Genomic DNA, 22,815 nt, shown 5'->3' with positions numbered 1-22,815 from the left:
CTATTGCAGGAAAAGAAAATTGTCAAAAGGTAACAACACGTTTTTTTGTAGATTCATTATTGAATTTCATTCTTCAAACATTAAGATTACAGATTTCCCACAACATGATTTACTTTTCTAGCAAAATTAAAATTTATATTTAAAGCAGATTTAATTTGGATTCAGTTCAAATAAGATTCCAATCCTCGATGCCCCAAAATCAAAGACTTTTAGATTTAAATAGCAAGCAAAGTCAATGCTATGTGGAATTATAACAAGAAAATTGAGGGAGGAAAGAACACAAACACAAAATAAACTTTAATTTCATACAAGTCAATTCTAAAATTAGACTTTGTTAAACAAGTGAAGTAGAAATATAAGACACACGAAATTGGAGAATTATCACAGAAATGGGATCCAAACTATTGCAGTCCAGCCTAGATAGGGTCTAATTTTCTTCCATTATTCTATGTTCAAAAGCATGAATCATCAAAATCCCAATTAACTAACTCTCTGATCAGTTGCAGAAGCCCCAAGAATTTATTTGATGTATATAATGTTACAAAAATCATACAAAGTAAGACTGAATCATGCAAGTAGTTGAAGACAGACCTCTACACCCGATATCCGAATCAGATATCAGGGGCTTAATGAATACTTTCCGGGCTCATTGTATGTCTTCTCCAACTGCTCCACTTTGATCATTTTGAAACCTCTGATCCTTACTTCTTCGGGCACCGAAGTATCCTTGTAATCAACTTTTTCAATGGTCCATCCTGCATTGTGCACAGTTCCTCCTACTTTAACCTGTTGAGAAAATGACCAGTGATCAGGTTCAGGTTCCTAGTATCGTCAAAAAGAGCCGTTTCTGGCTATTGTGAGATATACTTTTACATACCTCAGCATCGTCAACAGCATCGATAACTAGAGCTCCATCCAAGGCAAGATCCTGGAGAAAGATGCTTTGGCCCTTTATGGCAATAGTAGATCTTCCGGTAATGGAACAGTTTCCGTTGACTTTGCTTTTGATATCTGAAAATGTAAGCCCCCATTTAGGACTCCATGCAATACGAGGCCATACGTCCACCTCCTGCCCATTGAATACATCTTGAACTGGATCATCCACCTTGACGCCAGCCTGTTAATGCCACAGCGTGTTCAGTTGCAAGCTCAAACAACGCATTGGTAATAAGAAGAGCTTTAATTCTTTGGTACAGCTAAGATACTTATGGGTAATGAACCAAATAGCAAATCCAGTTTTGTGACATATTGTTTTCTCTTATGCATACAAGGAAAAAATCACTGAGATCCACAACAAGCAATCTAAAAGAACTAGTACAACATTGCAAAACATATTTTTGATTCATGGTGTACCATGTCGAAAAAACAATAAAATGATGTTTACGTGTAAACCTTTATATGTTTAGGGAATATGTAAGGAACAATGACCATCTGGTGAAAATTACGTATGATTCATGGACCGTGGTATAATGTAAGAAACAATGACCATCTGTTTAAAAAAAAGTTCATGGTACGATTTGTAGCAGCTAGATTTCGTAAGAGTATGCAGTTTGTTACTCCATGGTAGAGGAAACAAGTTTACATATAAACCTTATATGTTTAGGAAATTTCAGTATAATACCTCTCTCAAAATAAGGCTGTTTGCCCTATATATAGCCATCTCCCCGGAAGTAGCACTGTGATAGGGATTTCCTTTCGGTACCTTAAAATTGCAAATACAAGTGAGATCCAAAAACATTTTCAAGTTATATCATTCATGAAGCACAAAAGCAGTGTACAAGAGTTTCTCCAAGGAAAGATGATTGAGGTTAACTAATAATTAGTAAAGAGAATTTGTGGAACGAATTGTCTATCCTCGTGTATTTTAGTCCCACTGTAGGACAGAATAGTGTAACTTCAATAACTTCAAGTAACGAGTTCTCATTTTGTCTCCTTCAGTCAGCAGAAAGATAAATGAAAGGCAAATTTCAGACTTAATAGAAAGTAAAATATTGAAACAGGTCATGCTACAGAAGATTTTTGTATACGAGGCTGTGTCCTCTTTCGTTTTGTGTTCCAGCAGAAGGTAAGGCATTTGTAGCCAATGAAGTAATACTAGAGAAATCCAAATCTGTATGCAAAGCTATTATATCTGAATTTTGCTCCCATTATGTATCGAATCAGAGCATAGGTTATATTTACATAATTATCTCTAAACAATAAATACACAATTTACTTCTCTCAAACAGACAAGCATCTGAAATAATATCAGATTTCAACATTGTTACCTAATAAATGCTAAGATAAATGTATAGTCATACCTTAGCCGCATCCTCAGGGTTATTCTTGACAGGTGCATAAGCAAGCCAAGCTTCCATTACCTGAATAGTATAAACCACATATTTGTTATGTCAAAGCCAGAACTTACAGCAGAGGGCATTAGGAACAAAGGAAAAAAATTCTTGAATTTTTAGAATTTAGGGGTTATGCTTACAGTAAATCCAACTCTAGCTGAAGGTGGAAGAGTTTTAGGATAATCTTGCATCATACATTCCAGCCGAGTAGATGATTTGAAAGCTGTTTTAGTAGAATCTTTGTATCTGAAGCAGACAGTAAACTATTAAAAACACAGCAAGTTCACAAGACCCCGGAAGGGTTCCCTTGAAGCAAAGAAGAAATATAAATGCGATGTAAGAGACAGATTGCTCACTTTGGATTAACAAATTCCTTGATAGAACCACCAGTTTTTGAAAGTTCTTCTAGATAAGGGCCGATTTCAAAAATCAACTACATAAGAAAATGTAAAATCAAATATTCAGAATACTAGATATGCAAGTGCATTATTTTGGACGATTTCATGACTCATCACACTAATCACAATAACACTGCTGGATCAACTATAGGCATTATTGAAACCCGCATGATTTCATGACTCCTCACAGAATATTCAAAAACCAACTATAGGTATTATTGAAATTTGAAAACCACATGATTTCATGACTCGTCACACATAATACTGCTAGATCATCTGATATAGTATAACAAAGGTATGCGCAATAGTTTCAGATGATATATATATACTTGATTTATGTTGCCTGGAAATGGAGAATATCCGGTTTCATTGTTCACATCACCATCAGGATACCCAGAAGCTCTCAACAACGGATCAAGTTGATTGTATTCTACATTGATCACCATTGACCTCCCTGACCAAAATTTATGCTTCAATGTGTCAATAGAAGGGTATAAGAGTCACTAAGTAATGTTATTGTAGCAATCAAAATTATGTTATGGCATTACATTCACATAAAAATATTATATAAAGGTGCATAAAGAAAGCTAGCTTCATTAATGACTTTGCCTATTCGTTAATAGGAAGAAATAGCCACAAAACGAGGCTGCAGAAAAGTTAATTCCCAACGCAAGCATGTGATTCTACTTAATAACTAATATATGACCCTTAATGATGAGCATACAAGATCAAAATAGTGTACCATCTTTATGAGTGAGCTTAGTAATTCCTCCAATAGCTTCCTTAGCTTTCCTGGGAACTGCAAGAGAATTAACATGGTACTCTTTGATGGCACTGACACCCAATGCAGATGGAACTGCCTGTAATGGTGGATCAGGAAATGTGAACAAAATAAGCAGGAAAATAGACATTCATAAAACTGTACACAATAACAAGAATAATTAGCTCCAAAATTGACGTTTCAATCGAACCTTGAAAAGAAGACCATTAGTATCTTGGAAAAATAAAACCCATTTGCGTCCAGCAGCGTGCCTGGAATGTAGAACAGAGGATGAATCATAAATAAAGATTTGAACACGACAGAGAAAAAACCACTAACATCAAAACAAGAAATCCATGTGTATACCATTCTTTAAGAAGACCTGTTGAATAGAGAAGTGAATGAACATCACCATGACCATGAGGCTTTGTCTATAGAAGAGTTGGACAACATTCAAATAACAGTTACATATCTGAAATAATCTATTACATTTGTTTGGTTCATAAGATTGATATGCAAAAGAAAAGACACCTGAATTTGGAACTTATTATTTGGATCCACAGCCAGCCTAGCATCATTATCATCTAAACAAGCAACTTTCTCCTGGAATATCCAAAGGAAGCAATGAAGTATAGAAGTTAATTTCAAAGCAGTTTAAACTTCACTAAATTATAGGAGTTGATAATTTTGCAGAAAATCACCTGCTTCATCATTTTTACTTGTGAGGGTTTCATCCCAAAATATGCATTATCCTCTAAGAGCTTTGTAGTACGTGAATGAGTATCATCAGACGTCATAATGGCCAAAGGAATTTCGCTTGGTCCTTCACCTAAATTTGTAAGAATGTAAAAAAATAATGAAAAATGCATTAGCTTATCAATACCAAAAGAAATAGACATTAATATTTTTTAAAGATATTTTCTGTATCTGGAGAAAATCATCATAGCAAATATCAACAGTACTAACTTCTCTATAGTAAGACAGAATAACCTAAAATTAATGCATTTGTTCAATAACCTAATAACTAATGAAAAGTGATCAATTACTTAAGTACTTATAATGAGATATGATTCATATACGAACCTTGACTTAGCCTACAGCTCGCATCTTGCAAGGCGAGAATAGATTCAATGTAGTGCTGTAAGAAACACGTTCCTGTAGTAGATTCTAATGGCAGAGCCACCTGCAAGCAGTAGAATAATTATAAGTCAAATGAACTGAAGTTGACCATTTCCTGATGTAAGCATATGAAAAGGTTCTTAATACACATAAGCACAACAATCAATAGAAGTTCATAATCAGAACATCAAATTGAATGATTAAGACTTGCATAAATTAATGGAATAGTTACACTACTTCCACCATTGTCTTACCTTTATACCATTGTAGCCAAGACGCTCTCCAAGCCCCCCAGCAACAAGGACAAATGCAGCCTTCCTTGCCTCACGAACACCCGCATTCTCAAATTGAATGAAATTTTCATCACCGAAATTCAAAATTTCCCCTGATGGTACCTATGTTTCCCAAAGTTTCATGTACAACATGAGAAAAATTTCAGGTGAAGACAATATTTAGTGAGTACACCCACTCTCAAGATTAACTGATAAAACAGGTTACGTTGCCAACTGACTAAATCTACAGTTCAACGGATTCCTCACAAAAAAAAAACCTGGCAGTTTGTTTGGAGGGAAGATATTTGAATCCAGTCAAATCAAGGAGTAATGAAAACACAAAGTTCCTCTTAAATTCCAGAGAAAAGAAATGAATCCACATATGTCAAGGAAAATTTAACTTACTGAAGGAGAAAACCCATCATAGGGGTTCTTTCCAGCTTTCGAATCCGCCAAAAGTTCCCGAGCAGTTGTGATGTAAGAGGCTAGGCCACCAGGGTAACTTGCATTAAGACGAGAAACCTACAAGATCATCATAAGACAAAAGACTAAGTGCCAAAAACTTCATCAGAACCAACAAACATAAAAAATCAGCTCTAGTTAAAAAAAAATTCTCATTTAGCATAAGGTACCAAACATTAGTAGAAAATGTAAAACTATAGGTGTCAGTTGGATATCACTTCACTATAAATGTTCAAAACTCATCTGTCAATTTCGTGATCTAAATTTGAAGAATCTCTGCACAATCAATTGTTATAGGAGTACTTCTTAACACACCAATATTCAAAGACCAATTTTTTTTTTTGACATAAAAATACGAAAATTGCTATGAATGAAGCTAACTCAAAAACGCTAAAACCAAATCTAAGTTTCATCCAAAGTTGAAAAGCCAATTGAAATCAATACAAGCGCAGGTAAAGCAACCACAACACTACCTGTTCGAAAAACGCACGCTTGCCATCATCATCGACACCGGGCTCGGGCCAATGCTCGAACAAGTGAGCCTGATTCAAATCCAACAGCATCTTGGCCAACTCCACCTGCACATACAAGTCACACAGCATCGATAAACCAACTGAATTTTAGCCATGTAAGCATAGAAATCAACGATCCGGAGAGAAATGTGGACCTGATCAGGCGATAGGAGGGAGAGGTTTTTGTGGAGATTGGGGGCGGCAGAGGCCAAATCGTCAATTGAGAGCTTGGAGAGCGCATCCGCTGCGGCGGCGGCGGCCATGACGTCAGATTCAGGCGACTATGCTGAAACAGTGAGATAGAGAGAGAGAGAGTATTGCTTTGCAATTCTAGTGTTTGTATAAATATATACACAGAAATTTAGATGACAAGACGAAGAGTTAGTTACTGATTGCGACGTGAATCGAACCGATTTCGTCGGGTCGGGTCGGGTCGGGTCGGGTCGGGTAACCTGGAACTGAAATGATAACTGAGAAGTGAGAGCGGCAGCGAGAGTTGGTTGAAAATCTGAAGAAGGTTCAGTAAATATTTTAGTAAATCGAATTAATATTAATTTTCCCTAAAAAAGTAGATTACATAGTGTTTTATTCATGAAATTACTTTCGGATTAATGGTGATTGTGTCCATTTTGAAAATTAGACGAGAATTAAGTAAATGAAATTTATGTAATCTATTTTTGGTTTGATGGGATTAATTTGTTTGCTGTGCTTGAATCATGTGTAAATAACTTTATAAGTTCAAGATTTCCTTAGCTTCTAATAATATCCTCAAAATAATTTCAAGCAATGTTTTTATAGTACAATGAAAAAATAATTTGATTTTTCGGTTAGAAAAATTAAGCTAATTAGTTTAAAAACAAAAAAAAAAAACACAAATTATATAATTCGATTTTGACGGAAATAGCCGAAATAGCCTTAATAACTGACCTAAGTTCAAATTTTCAATTTGGTTTGTTATTCAATTAAAGAGCACTTTTAGATACACACTAAAGAAATGACGTAACACGAATATAGAAAAAGATGAAGACAAAGGTCACGGGGTAAATTTATTTTTTTCCAATGTAGAAATCTTTACAAAAGCCAAAAAAAAGTTGAATGATGATTGTATTTGTAACTGATTTTTGCCTAGGAGGCATATTCCAAGGAACATCCTCTCTATACTTTTTTAAACGACGTTAAATTATTTATTATTCTTCACCAGAAAAGTGGCTCCGAATCAAAGCTATCAAAAAGAATTCAGTGCCAAACCCATGTACATTGATTCCTCCTAAAAATGTTCTTTTATCTATTTATTTATTTATTTATTCATTCATTCAGAGAGTGTGAAACTTGCCACACAGATTGGCCGAGATGGACGCATCCAACACGAGCGACGAGAGCGCCGTACAACCCACAACGACACACCTTTCTCGCTTGGCACGGCATGAAGTGCTCATAAGCACGCGCCGCCAATGCCCTTTGTATATCAGAATCATGGAATCATATTTTTGTTAACACTGTTATGTTTATTGCAAAAAATGAATAATTTTGTTTGTCCCATGTGGTATCAGTAGATAGTAAGTAAATTTATAATTGAAATTCGAGTTCGAATTCCATCAACAATTTCTAAACCGAACTCTGTTGTACATATAAAGCTTGCTATATGCTACTATGGATACATACCTTCTTCCCCGAACTCCAAGTACATTAGGCTAACGTCGCACGTTTACCTTTTGCTTCCCTCGACTGCACATAGTTTACAGGCATGTATACGATCACACTTGATGTCATGGTTAGAGATATGCAGGGAGAGAGAGAGGGAGAGAGAGAGAGGACCTGTGCAGCGGCTGATCGCTTTGAATCAAGAAACTGGCTGTAGATATCGTACAACCTTCGCTTCTCAGCTTCTGATACTGACGGTTTAGCATTGGACGCGATGGACTTCAAGAGAGCATTTGTGATTACAGGCATCTTTTTAGTCGTGCTGACATCATCGTTATCTAAAAGCTCGTGAACCGCTTCAAGTTGTGTGTCAGAGAGAAGCGCTTGAAGGTCAGCTCCACTGAAGCCTTCAGTCATTCGAGCTACCTGCTCCAAGTCGACATCACCGTCCATTGGTAACTGCAGTGGTTCTCGGATTAGTCATTAGTGAGTTGTGTAAACCCGAATTCTTATGGTCCAGAATGTGAGACAAAAGTCGAGCAATGCAGTGATTAGTAATGTATCATTTAGCAAGAACTGGCACTACATAAAGGAGACTGATATATCACGTACGTATTTCAGAACCACTTAAAACTTCTTACACCACGAAGATGAAATCACCGATAAAAAGAATAACTGTCTACAAATTGCAGATATAGGTGCTTACCTTTCTTGAGAGGACCTTAAGAATCTCTTGCCTCTCCTGGTGTGATGGAAAATCACAAAATAAAAGTCGGTCCAGCCTACCAGGCCGTAGAAGTGCAGCATCAAGCAAATCTGGTCGACTGGTTTTCAGCAGGCATCGTGTTACAAAAATAGTATCAAAATGAAGCTTCTAATTGATAGTAACTTTTCAGATTATTTATATAACATTTTCATTTAGGGAGAGAAACAAAAGGAAGGTCCATAACTAGTCATTCGATTCTGCACTGAAAACGTTCATTTCATCAACATATACAGATATATTCTGAAGAGCACAACTTACCTAGTAGCAGCAAAAACAAATACACCAGTCAAGACTTCAACACCATCCAATTCTGTTAGAAACTGGCATATAATTTGACAAAGGTATTGGTAGCTGAGGCGGAACAGCAAAAGAAATATTAGGTTGAGCGGGATGAAGGAACTGACCTGATTGACAACTCTATCAGTTACACCGGTATTATCATGTCCTCTCTTTGGAGCTATAGAATCAAATTCATCAAAAAAGAGTAGGCAGGGAGCTGCTGCAGCTGCTTTTGAGAAGATATCCCGAACCTAAAATAGTTTATTCATGCAGTCAGTTGCTTCTCAATACCTATCCCCACAGAAACTGAGAAAAATAGCTTGTTTTTAACATCTCTCTTTAAGGACCTCAGGGCTGTGCGACAACTTCCAGGCCCAGCTTTGATATAGCACATGCCAAATGGCGTCATGCATTATATGAAAAAGTACATCTGAATGAATTCTACGTATAACCCTAACTGACCATAAACAGGTCCTTTGGATGTCTAGTTGCCAGGTATAATAATCTAACAAAAGAAAATATAGACTGCTATAAGAAAACCACACTATATAAAGGCCCTATATTTATTGACATTCTAGTGCAAACCACCATAGAAATGAACTCTAGATCCAGATTTTGAATAATAGTATCAAGTTCAAGCAACTTCCAGTATTGTATGTGTACCCAATGGCACTTGGTAACATGCATGCTAACGATTATAAATTATAAGGTATGAAGTAGTATTTGATGGGGAGAAATGAAAACTAACAAATTATCATAACAGATTGCCTATAGTAGGAGAAACTAAAAACACAAAATACAGATGCATATTGTCTCCAAAAGTAGAAAATGAAATCTATACAAGGCAGCTCATATCTTACAGCTTGTTCAGAAGCACCAATATACTTGTTAAGCAATTCGGGCCCTTTCACTGAGATGAACCGTAGTGAACATGCTGCAGCAGCTGCACCAACAATATGTGTTTTCCCACAACCAGGAGGACCATATAAGAGAACATTGGACCGCAATCTTAATGGTGCTTGTGCAAATATGTTGGGAAATTTTGAAGGTAGTTCAATCATCTGATACAAAATACAACACACCATTAATCAATCTAAAGCCAATATGTACAATGTGAAGTTACAGCCTCAAATAATTAACATCCATATGTTTTTAACAGAACACCGCAAAACCCAGATCCAGCATGGAAATTACAGAAAAGTGAGAAAGAATAATTTGTTTTAGATAAGGAGCAAGCAGATTTAGAAAGTTATTTGCAGGATTGAAGAACTTTAGCATAAAGGCAGTGAAGAGGTTTCTACAGTAGAACAAATAATAACAGGTCGCCACTGAAAAATTCAAAACATACACAAAATTCTGCTTCTGTCCAGACAAATAACTGTTTTGCCCTTCTTCTTTTTACTCAAAGTCCAGTAGTTAATTCAAGATGTGTTTTGTTAGGTTGAAGTTCTTCAAAAACCAAGATCCAGGTCAATATCAGCCACAAAAAATGACATTAAAATATTAAATCCACTGATATTGAGAAACTTGAAAACATCACAGTGTTATATTATTATATTGGACATAGCTGTTTCTGGTCTACTATACCAATTTAAGATAATTGAACCAGTTTACATGCAATTCGAGAAGAGCAAACTCAAATGAGAAGCTAGCTGAAAATTAATGTCAATTGTCAAAGTCCAATGGATGAGAACACTTGGAACAAACATTCAACACTACTATGTTACACAATTGGGAGGTTGTTTTTTTACTGCTACCAGAGTTCAAGATTATTTCATTCTCTTTTGTGAATAATTATAGAGAAATATCATCGATAAAAGATCAACTTATTAGTATCATCTAAAAGCAAATAGTCACACAAAACTGGTGTCAGTTTTTGAGATGGACGATTGAAAGAATACAAACTCTATATCCTACAGTAAAATACCTCTTTAATAGCATTTCGAATATCATTAAGACCACCAACATCTTCCCAACCAGAGCGACCACCTTCTGTAGCTGGTTTAGTGATGTCTCGCATGGCCACTGGTAGAAAATTTTCCATTGCTTGCTGAAAGTCATCCCGGATCAAAGTAGGCTTTCTATTTTCTTTAGATCCCAAATCAGCAGATAATGAGCGACCAATGGCTGCATGCACAGATCGGTCTACCAGTATTTCCTGAAGTATATAATTAGCATATAAGTATATTTTGGCCAAAAATTTGTTGCCATAAAGGGTAAAATTCCAAATCAATTAGATACCAGTTGAATTTCATCATAGCAGTAAGTTGTATATAAGTTTTTTAGCAATGACTTACTAGATCATAAGCATCATATCCATCACATTTTGATGCTATATCTGACAGGAGATCATCAGAACATTGCAATGATCGTTTCTCCATCTCATGCTTCAATATAGCTGACCGTTCAGCAGCAGCAGGTGCAGGAAGATTGACATGAAAGTCAAACCGTCCTGAATTCAATCAATTATAGTTGTCAGATAAAGTCATAAAAGAAAACAATTATTTGAAGAACAATTATTTCCAGTTAATGCAGAATAACGCACCAGAACAGCTCAAGCTCTGTGGAAAATTAGTCAGGGATTGCACAGTAGCAATGAATGCAATGGGACCAGTCCCACAAAAGCTCCTTTGCTTTCCCTACAAACATGAGAGCATAAAAAAACATTATGTCAAATATAAAAGAAATGTATCCACCTGGAAATAGCCATCATCTATTGTGGTTCATTGTTCACTCATTATTAGGAATCGCCATGCACTATTAAACATGATACACCAAAAAATAAGTAACACGCCGTATCTTTATTTTGAGGAAAAACATGTGACATCTAGTTGAAATGGAGTAAATGCAGAGAGAGAGAGAGAGTGAACCTACCTACTAGGAAAGTACGAGGTGGGTTAAGATCAATGCATGGGGCTCAAAAAGGACTAAAATATTTTCACCTACATGAAGTAACTTATTTTATGTACATATAGATCACAATTATTCTAGGTTAGAAAACCTGAAGCCTCAGTGGGTTAGATCCCAGTTTTAGAGAGACAATAACAAACCATCAGATTCAAAAGAGAGAGAGAGACACAGAGAGAGAGTGAATTTCCAATAACAAATTCATCTTGCCTCATCTAATATATCAGCAAGAAACTCAATGAATGCTGCAGAAGATGATGAAGGTTGAGACCCCTCCAGATCCGAGGAAGATGCAACAAGGCTGTCAAGATCATCCAAGATGATGACAGAAGGTGCATGATCCAGTGCTTCAGTTATGTTGCTGGAAAGTTCTTGACGAATAGTTGAAGGCTTCTCCAGAGTGAGCCTAGAACAAGACACAAAGACTCTGCAAAAGGGAACCCTCTATCCAATCAGATTCATGCAGCAATTAGAGGTAGGTAAGACCCAAATTCTTGATGATAAAGTATGATTAAATCAGAAAATTCTTACACATGTGCCAAAATATCTTTACAGCCTTCAATATATTTTGCAGAGGCTTTGGCCAATAATGTTTTTCCAGAACCCTACAAAACAAAATTTTCCAGCACATGATAATAATCTGGCTTCATAAAGGTAAGGTAACAGAAACAATAATTATATATTATATATTTTTCCCTAGTAGATAATTTTTCTATATGCATTTCGATGGCCACATAGCTCCACGAATCATCAAGGCAATGGTAACGATGGACCAAATGGGACTCCCCAGCTTCAGACATGATGAGGATGCAGCCTCAAGATCTTGCCCTACCTCTAAGCTCAAGACTGGAGCTTTTGCACTACAGAGTATGTTGGTGTCGGGTTACTTTGTTGGAGCACGTCCCCTAGATACTCTAATGTGTAATAGTTTGTTTATTTGTTTTCGTAATTTAATCACCGTGGCCTTGGGACACTCCACTTTTGGGTTTGTCCATTGTAAGAGTTCAATGATTTGATGATATATAAGGGATGAGGGCCCTACTACACCCTCCACCGCGAAGGTGTTTGATTAAAAAAAAAAGTTGACATTGTTTTATCATGTGCAGAGGGCACAAAACATGACCTGAGTTCCATAAATCCTGGATTTGAGGCCATGGATCAGTGGGGTAAAGGTGTTTAAGGTTTCTACACCTTGGATTAAGAGATACCCCTGAAGTTTTCCCAACCTTAAACATGCATATTTATATAGTCTATTCAACTTTTATTAAAGAAAGATACAGGTAAAAGATGCCAAAAGAATATCCCTCTAGAAAAATATTTGCTTTAAAAGGACTCAATGAGCCAGTTTTGGTGAGACTTACTGCAGGTCCGCATATTAGAATATGCCCAGGCAACGGCAGATTATAGATACTGAACAACATTCCAGAAGTAGGAGACAACAAAGAGATCAACCCTGAAGGTTATTAACCAAGTTAGATGAAATAATTCACAATATATATAATAGCAAACAATCAAAATAGGTACAGTACATATTCCTGTAGCCAAAACATGAAAAAATGGCCTATGGAACCAAAGGTGAATCGGGAAATTGGCATAATTCTTATGTTGATATATGGATATGGTGCTGAGGGTTTAGTGGTCTAAGGTGACAACCTTAAGAATATACACCTTTGCCTATGGAAATTTTCAAGACTTCACTCAATTCAGAGACAACTGAATCACATACATTACCTGTAGCTTGTTTGGGCTTTAAATAGAGCTATACAGTTACAGTTTAGTGGTTGATGGAGAGTTTTTCATCTTATGGTTTCCTATACACCTCCTAAGCAGCAACTTTTGCATCCCACAAAAATTACCCATTCCATTACAAAGATTGAACACCCGACACTTTTATAAAGTTTTTCTTCTAGACAGTCCTATAGCGAGAAAATCATTATAAGCAAACCAGTAACTTGGCAACGAATCCCCTTCTTGGGGATCTAGTAGGTAGTCATCAGTAGTCTCACACATTTACAGACATGATAATCCCATACAGAAATTTCAGTATCATACATAATTATATTATGATGGAAATGAAAAGGTAACTAGGTAAAAAAATACCTACTGTGATTTACATCAGATGGAGCTGTACCCATCCAGTCCAATGAAGAACTTGAAGCAGAAAGGACATTTCCAGGAAATACTGAAGGGGCAACATGAGAGAATAACATATCACCCAGCTGCAGCTTCTCTAGCAACATGTCTAAACTTTTTGAAGAAAAGTTTCTCCCGCCTTTGTCAAATGCAAGTTCATAGGTATTATAGTCGCCATCATGCAAAGATTCATCAACAAGTGACAGCATATAAAGGATATCAACCCATGCATCTTCAGCTTGGTTTCTGTTTCTGGGGAAACTTTTACCAGATGTTTGTATCTTCCAATCTATAGGCAAACTCTCATATTTGACTTTTAAATGAAGTAAGTTTTTGCTTCCTATAACCAATGAGCTTACGTCTTCTGCTGAATTTGAAGCAAAAGTTTCAAGCTGGGCTATACACCACACACGTAAAAGATCTGATAAACCATTTCTATGACCAACTTTCCTGTGTCTTTCCCTGGTCTTAGTAGCTGAACCTTCAACCTCTTCATGGAAAAGTCCAGAAGAAAGTGCTGCAACAACCTTGTCATGCATAGACCAATCACTAACACCCAGTTCTGCATTTGAACTAATACTATCAAGACTATCTTTTTGTTTATGGTACTCACGGTTGCTTGCAACTTCTGGGCTGTTATTCTCCATAAACTGATTCTTTTCAAATATCTTGAAATGATATGGTGAAATAGAAAAGGGAGCTATGTCTTTTTTTGCACTAATGATACACCCTTTGACATGTACCCCTGAAATAAGAACAGAGTAAATGAGTATCACAAACTTAAATAAAGCCAAACAAAAAGACCAAAACAATTAGGGTTATCGTGACAACTTACGAGTTAACAAAACAATGACGAACGTACCCATTTTGAGTGTTGATAATTTTTATTCAAATAGAAATGTTACTAAATGCTTTGAAGAATTAACTTACATGAGTGTAATTCTGCCCCCAAATACAGGCGAAGGGACTGAGCTAGCATTATGTGCCCTTTTGACACTGATTCACAAAATAATAGATGGACGATGAGATGCTGAGGGGAATTCCCCTTATCGTTATGAATACCATTGTTGGCTACATTTTCATTTGTTTTGCTTCTAGATTGCAGCTTTTTCTTGCTATTTTTAGATAGAGGCCGTGGAGATATCTCTACAAGCTGACAAGAACTGAAAGAATATTTCTTAGCTGTTTCTGGATGGACATAAACACCAAATGTGAGTACAACGTCCATTTCAATGCCATTCTCCTCGTATTTATAAATAGACTTATTATCTGAATCTTGGATCCGAAGTTGTGCTTTAGCAATTGTGTGAACCTCATCTGGAGATTGCAGGGACGGATTTTTACGTCTCTTCGGAGCTACTGCAACTTCAGTCCCAGGAACAAGTTGAACTGGAAACAATCTCACATGTTAAATAACAAGCATCAGAAATGATAATCTACAAAATAGAAGAATGATCACAAGAGTTCTTATTAAATGGAAGAGGATAGTAAGAGGCCTTAAACTGGCACAATATAACAAGCAATGCATAACCCAAACATAATAGGAGAACTGCTTCAAAAGTAGAATAAATAAAAAGAAAAAACAGAATAGGAATACGATTTCCAGGATTCCAGAAACTAAAGCAATGCAGTTACCTACTGGATTCTGGGGAAAGATTGACATAACAAGAAATGTGACAACTGTTTGTCCATGCAACCACAGCGGAAATTTCATTTGTTCGTGTACAACTCCAACCTGTATGCAGCCAAATTTGAGTTATAAAGTTCACACGGCATTTAACAACTCAAATTGTCAAAATATAACATGAATCATACCCTAAATCAATTCCAAACCTCTTAAACTCTCCCTAACAAGAGGCGTTCTCTTAAACTTAGAAATGCAGCCCCTAACGAAAACACACGAACTCAGACCATAAATCCTACTTCGAAAATACTACTATGTTCCACCTTCATGTACAGTAATTCAAAAACACAGAAGCTCTTACAGAAGCACAATCGAACCAAAACAGAATCAATCAAATCACCTGCTTCAAAATAACACTTTCAGCAAGCTCCGAATTGAGCTCCAGAATCTCCCAATCATCCTCCGTCAGCGGCTCAACCGTCACAAGCGTAGCTTTCGGCAAATTACTGACCACACGCACTTTAACCGAGGTCCGATCGCTCAATCCAATGCAATCCGCATAGTGGCGAGCTATCTGCAAAAATTGACCCCCACGCCCAAACCGCAAATTCAGATAAGTAAGAACACCACTCTCCAGACAAAACAAACTTAAAGCTCTACCTCAATTGAGGAAGGGGAATTCGAGGCGCCGCCGCACCACGCGACTTGCCAGAGGCGATCGTCGGAGCGGAGCTCGAGCGCTAGAATTGGAGGGAGGTAACCGGTCTGAAGGGTTTGGATGAGGGAGAGAGGAAGGGAGACGAAGCAGCTCTCGATTCCTCCCACTGCTCTCACCTCAAACTCCATAGCTGAGTAGCTTCAATTTTTGTTTAGTTTTACAGCTGAAGAAACTGTTTTTTATTTTGTGTTGATGAGGTTCCCTGCGGTTCCTTTGAATACAGTTCTTTGCGGTATCACTCATAAGTGTTAGTCGATGTTGATATGTTTGTGAATGCGATTGTAGGGAATGACATCTCTTATCCATTCTTTAGTTTTTGGAAAGCGTATCTGTCCAGGCTGCAAATGGGCCGAACCAATCCGGGTTAGATCCGATCCGATCCGGTCCACGAAAATGTAATTGAATCTACATTGGTATGGGTTCATATCGGGCTCTAACAGTACCCACGCGGACTGAGGCCCAATATTAGCAGCCCAAATTCCTACCATCTTATTTTCAGCACACAAGTGATCATTTTTAATTGTAATATTAAATCCCTTTTATCACTATGGAAATTTTTTATTTTTATTTTTTTAAAAAAATAAAAAATAAAAAATAAAAAAATCCATCGTGATATGGCTCGTGTAGCTCTGGTTAATTTCAAGTATGCTATATGAAATTAGATGGTCATTAAACTAAGTGTCGGCAGCCGTGGAGAAAGAGGGATGTGCGTCGACTATCACTACCACCGGAGAATGCATTAATGCAAAGAAAAAGAGAGAATTTTATGATTTTATCGACACAAAGATAAATAGTGAACATAAAATAAGAGGGGGTAGAGCACGGGAAACCATCTCGAACAGTTTTATTCGGATCTGGATAGACTTTGAAAGTCCAATAGGCCTAGGAGTCATCATGGGCATCAAACACATGGGATAAAGAGGTCAAAAAACTAGAAATGCCAATTGAGTCAATATGTTAGGTTCAAGCTAATCAGCTCGGGTTGTCATGGTATATGGGTACGGGTCATTTGGGTTATAAATTTTAACTCAAATCCTAAACTTTCGGATTTAGGCTAACCCGTCGGGCCAACTGGGCTAAGATTTTTTTACTAGTATACTCCTCCGTCACTAAAAATTTGACACTTATTATTATTTTCATCCGTCCCCAAAAATTTATCACTTTTCACTTTTATCATTTTTTGTAATGTATATAATATGAGTATAACTTTTAAAAATTAATCAAAATATATTTTCGAGTGCATTTGAAAAAATATTACTGGACTAACTTTTAAATAATGAGATGAAAATTTTTTAATTAAATAATGAGAACTATCTCATTTCGGGCCAACCCTACGGGGCTAGGGTTAATTTCGGACCAGGCCGTGGATTTCATATTTAGGATTATTCAGATTGTGATTCTTTCAGATCATAAATTTTACTATTCAAACCTCATAGAATAATCGGGCTATTTGGGTCAACTTGCGAATTTCAGGTTGAATTAATATTTCTTCAAATAAACCAAATCTGTTATATCTACAAGAAACAATGAAATAAAGCGATCAACATGTATTACTCCATTATTCATTTTCCAAAACAATAGAGCATATTCGAAACGAAGTGGTTATATGATTTTTCGGGTAATATTCTCCGTTGACTGTCAACCTATGTATTTTATTATTAATAAAGACAAATATTCTGAAAGTCAACTATTTGTGAAATTGTTGTCCGAATGTAAACTCTTTGAATTGAATTATTCAAGTCAATATGTTTCCTGTTCACGTGTCTTTCGGAGTTGGTCGCGCGCGCACTTAATTAAGTACAAGAACACACGCACAAATACATATATATAATTTTACGGTTATGGTCAAATGATTAACTAATTCTCAATCCGTAACCCAAAACTTCAATATTGTGTACTAGTTTTGTTCTCATTTTTAGTCTACTTTTATTATTTCTGTCTGTCTCCTATTTATTGTTCAATTTACTATTAATATTAAGTAGATCTCATATTCCCCTAACTCAAATCACCCACATTTTATTATAAAATTAATATAACACATTCCACTAACTTTTTCAATTTCTTTTCATTTCTTAAAACTCGTATTCAACACAAAGTAGACGAATGGGAACGGAGGGAATATTAAAATTATGAACACAAAAACATAACTTTATTAATACAACGTGTAAATTTAAATATCACGCAAAGATATGAATATATTATGTTGATATACATATATCTTTTGATAATTTTAACATCATTCTGGATTGAAAATTAGTTAGCACTTTAACACGACCATCTATTAATATTATATGCTTCTATACACACGTACTCTTAATAAACACACACACACACACACATAAATAAACACTACTACCTCCGTCCCCCAAATTTTGACCTCAGTTTGACCCGGCATGGGTTTTAAAAAATGTAATGGAAAGTGTGTTGAAAAAGTTGGTGGGATGTGGGTCCTACTTTTAAAGTTTTAGTTTTATAATAAAATATGAGTAGGAATGCGTTAGTGGAATATGGGATCCACTACCAAAAATGGTAAAAAGTGAAGTTTGTCAAACTTTCAGGGATGGACCGAAATGGTAAACTGTATCAAAATTTGGGGAACGAAGGTAGTAATAAAATACAAACACATACACACACACACACATCAAAAAACACTAATAAAATACAAACACGCACACACACACACATCAAAAAACACTAATAAAATACCAACACATACACACACACACAATGTATTGATCTCAACAAATATAAACATGAAATTAGTCTCTTTCACGACATAGTGCCTGGAAATTTCCTAAAAAATAAATCAGAAAAAAATTGCAATATTTCCAACGTGTTCTTCCTTGTAACCACACAGAAATTTGGGAGGATTAAAGTACGCAGATAATACCTCAAAAATGTGATTTCTGGAAAAAATAAATTAACAATTCCCAAACCCTATAAATATCAAACCGAGCTACCTTCAAACACACAACACCAAACACCAACACAAACATACATTTAAGGAAATAATCAAGAAGATGAGTTCGAGCAACGGAGGAAACAAAGGAAGTATCTTCCCGAAAAAGATGCCAAAGGTTTCGACAATGGTGGGGAAGAAGATTGGAACGGCTGCGGTTAAAGTTGTGAAATCTGCTGCAAATGCTGTCAAGAACAATGGAAACTAACTCTTCTTCATGCATATATGCCAAAAATTACTTTATTTTATTTTATTTTTGTGATTGAAGTGACAAAATGTAAAATGTTGGCCCTTAGATTCATTTTGTAATGTATTGTGCTGATTAAATTTGTTGTGTTATTAGTAACCCTTAAGGTAACTTTTAGTACGTATTCACTATAGAATTTTATTGTAAGATTCAAAATATTATACTACATTTATAAAGACGTTGCATTCATAGTAAAATTAATTGCACTCGAAAAGAATAACTTTGCATTTTATAAAATTCAAACCTCGATGTTGCACTCATCCAACAACGGAGATGTATAGACACTTGAAACTTGAAAATAATGAAATTTTCACATTTTATAAGATTCAAACCTCATGTTGCACTCATCCAACAAGGGAGATGTTTACACTTGAAAATAATGAAATTTTCGCATTTCATAAGATTCAAGCCTCAGATGCTGCACTCATCCAACAAGCTAAGGGAGATGTATATTATAAACTTTTATGATCGAATGCTGAAAATAGTCCTCGGTTCTCAAGAATTTGCGAGTAAGAATGTCGAAGTTAAATAAAGAAACAATAACAACACAACCATCAAGCAACAATTACAATCACCAAATAAACACAAAAAACGAAGAATTCAACCAAAATAAGGGATTCTTTGAGCTCGCTCAAAACAACATTGCTTCTCTTAATCACTATTACATTGTACATTTGCGGCTTTAGTTAACTTTTATAGCAAGTTGATTGATCTGTCATGTTTGAATTTATTTTAACATGTTTGATTAATTTTCTGACAAAATTTAGATAATACAATAGGAATAATGAATTTCATTCAATTTCGAGACAGAAGATGGTTAGGAGAAGAAAAAGTGACAACAAAAGAAATGTGAAATCAATATATATATGACAATGAAATTATCTTCTTTGCATAAAGGTTCAAGACTTCAAGTTATTATGCTCATACATAATAAATGGTGAAGTATTATTGTTTATTTTAAAAAGAAAAAGTTTGCTATTTATATTATAGTAGTTTTTTAGTTGACTTATGATCAATTTCATAATTTTTAAATTCTTGAATTAAATTATAAAATTTTATAATTTGCCCCAAAAGAAGGTTCTAATCACCAATGCATAAATTTGCAATGTCTGGATACGATTTGGAAGTTTCGAACCCCAATCCAGCCTCCACGCAACAATAATTAAGTTGTGAACTGCGTTCGTAAATCGTATCAGCGATTTCCAAATGGCAATCAAAGCTATACAATTCAAGCGCCAATAATGCCCTCAATTGAGTAAAATGAAGGAAACTATGTCGTTTCAAGTCTACTAAGACCATTTCCAACCGTACACCAAAAATGAGTTTTGGTGTAGAAATTTTCTCCAACCATACACCAAACTCAAATTCATTTTTGGTGTTTTTTGTGAAATAACACCAAATATGGTGTTACTGCAAAACTTTTGTGAGACAAAAACTAAAAAATGTTGTAAATTGTGAATTTGGTGTAAATAATTGGAGTAAAACTACTTTTTGGTGTAACATATACTCAAAAATGGGTTTGAGTTTGGTGTAAATTGTTGGAGATGGTCTAAGACGATAACGGTTTTTAAATATCAACGCTTTGTCCTTGTCAAAAAATCTGGCATCCACATTTCACCAAAAAAAATAGTCACTTATGACAATTGCAAATTGTTGTTTAATTTGTAAGGTTCGAAATTTATGGATATACATCAAGTCAACCAATATAGTTTTGGTGATTAATCAAAAAATTAATTTTTAGAAAAACTTTTCAACTCGAGACAGATTAGGTCATTTTACTCCCAACAAACACGTTAATCAATATACGACTCTAGTTAGGCTAAAAAAAACGAAAAGGAAGAACAACGAGAAGAGTCACACGTTTGGAACACGCAGTCGAACACAAGCATCAAATTCGACAGGAAACTGACTTCAATTGTTTTTTGTTGTTTAATTGGTATACGTAGTTTAAATATTTTCATTTGATTACCAATTTACCAGCAACAAATAATGTAAATAAGTAATCAAAACTAAATTCTGTAAGAAATGTACTAAAATTACGTCAACAATTTATATCCGTAATCAAGGATTGAAATTTTAGCTGTACTATGACAATAAGCAGTGGCACAGCCAGGAATTTCATCACGGGGGTCCAAAATTAAACTTAAAAAAAATTACATAAATTAAATTATAATGTTCAAAATGTAAAGTTAAATGCAATCACATCATACATTTGTCTTTTATTCTTCATCTTCTGAAATTGCTGCATAATAGTTTCATTGGTAACTTTAACAAACACATCATTTTCCATATAAGGAACTAAGTAATCATTCAACTGATGAAGAATCAACGGAAGAAAGTTTCTTGAAATAACGATCCATATACCTATAAAAATAGTCAACACTGATTAAGTTTGCAAAATATAAATCATACACAAAAAAGGATAAAGTTCACCTTATGCTTTACAACTATAAGAAGAAAGAGTAAACAAATATACAATAAGCTCAAATCTAAAATGTTGCTGTCACAAATCAAATAGTGTAAAACTATTAATACATACACATCAAATTAAAAATAGGGGTTAAAGAATTCCAACACAGAACCGCCGTAGCCATTGAATTACATAAGCTGTCTTCTTTCTTCCCATTTGAATTTTATGTGTACCAATTTAGAGCTTGAATATGATTATTTAGGTCTCAATTTATATAACTGTTGCAGCCAAACAAAAAACAACACATGTAGAAAAATCAATTGAATTGAGTTTTAAAATATACCTAATTTTATATAACTAGATTTTAGATTACACTGAAGAAGGAGTAGAATGGCAGAAGAAGGAGAAAACTAATTAAGAGGAAACGATTTATAGAGTACTCCCTCCGTCCGCCATTAGGAGTCTCATCTATGGGCGGCACGGATTTTAAGAAATGTTAAGAAAAAAGTGAGTGGAATAAGGGTCTCACTTGTATATATTAGTTTTAAATGAAATGTGAGAGGAATGAGTTAGTAGAAGGTGAGACCTATTACCAGGTAAAAGTGAACCATGACTCATATTCGCGGATGAACTAAAATAGAAAAACGAGACTCCTATTCGTGGACAGAGGGAGTATAATTTTGCTGAAATCTATCTTTAATATGTAATATATATTATAAATTATAATTAATGTGAAATTACTAAAATACCCCTAGTTTTTTTTTAAATTAGTGGGGGGACCATGCCCCCCCCCCCCCGCCCCTGACTGTAAGTCTGTAACAAGATCGCTAAATTCTCCCGAATTTCGATTAACAGACAACGGTAATTTTTGTATACTACATCTGTTTACAAAAATAGTCTTAGTAGTGGACGATATGAATTTTAATATAAAATCAAATAAGGTAAAAATAGAGAGAAAGTGATTGGAGTGGTATTAATAGATTATAGAACCCACCTCATAGAAGATTCTAAAAATTTTCATAGTGAGTGACTAATATCAGTGGACAATCCAAAGTGAAAAGAAATTATTTTCTTTAAGTGGAGGCAGTATATACCAAAAATATTAACAATAAAGGAGTGACCGTAATTTTAAGTACCATATGTAAGTGCTATTCCCTATGTTGTAAAAGACACATTTTGAGTTCGGCATAGATTTTAATGCAAAATTAGTAAATTAAGAAAAAGGTAGAGAGAAAAAAGTAATTAAAGACTTATTAAAGTATTGTTAGTGGAAAA

General features: G+C 35.2%; 2 protein-coding genes across 2 annotated transcripts; both read right to left on the bottom strand.

Annotated features, from left to right (window-relative positions):
• Positions 1-282: 282 nt before the first annotated feature.
• Positions 283-6,194, bottom strand: LOC125208178 (UDP-sugar pyrophosphorylase-like). Its single transcript, XM_048107760.2, has 17 exons — positions 6,012-6,194; positions 5,818-5,922; positions 5,288-5,404; positions 4,865-5,005; positions 4,575-4,674; positions 4,193-4,320; positions 4,023-4,094; positions 3,858-3,922; positions 3,703-3,763; positions 3,474-3,591; positions 3,061-3,185; positions 2,690-2,766; positions 2,474-2,579; positions 2,301-2,360; positions 1,622-1,702; positions 878-1,117; positions 283-786 (listed from the first exon to the last, which is right to left on the bottom strand). Exons 1-17 carry the CDS (start codon positions 6,117-6,119, stop codon positions 619-621), a joined length of 1,872 nt encoding a protein of 623 aa, XP_047963717.1. The 5' UTR covers positions 6,120-6,194; the 3' UTR covers positions 283-618.
• Positions 6,195-7,400: 1,206 nt separating this feature from the next.
• Positions 7,401-16,083, bottom strand: PEX1 (peroxisome 1). The gene is made up of 17 exons (XM_048104475.2): positions 15,867-16,083; positions 15,607-15,780; positions 15,218-15,317; positions 14,513-14,971; positions 13,554-14,327; positions 12,811-12,902; positions 11,981-12,054; positions 11,660-11,876; positions 11,088-11,181; positions 10,840-10,994; positions 10,470-10,700; positions 9,403-9,603; positions 8,668-8,793; positions 8,522-8,583; positions 8,204-8,321; positions 7,672-7,956; positions 7,401-7,581 (listed from the first exon to the last, which is right to left on the bottom strand). Exons 1-17 carry the CDS (start codon positions 16,050-16,052, stop codon positions 7,543-7,545), a joined length of 3,387 nt encoding a protein of 1,128 aa, XP_047960432.1. The 5' UTR covers positions 16,053-16,083; the 3' UTR covers positions 7,401-7,542.
• Between the last annotated feature and the right edge of the window lie 6,732 nt (positions 16,084-22,815).

The sequence above is a fragment of the Salvia hispanica genome, chromosome 6, assembly GCF_029641045.1.
Source record: "Salvia hispanica isolate PSC_SH4W2 chromosome 6, Shi_PSC_v1, whole genome shotgun sequence".
NCBI lineage: Eukaryota > Viridiplantae > Streptophyta > Magnoliopsida > Lamiales > Lamiaceae > Salvia > Salvia hispanica.
This window is presented reverse-complemented; position numbering and strand designations above follow the sequence as displayed.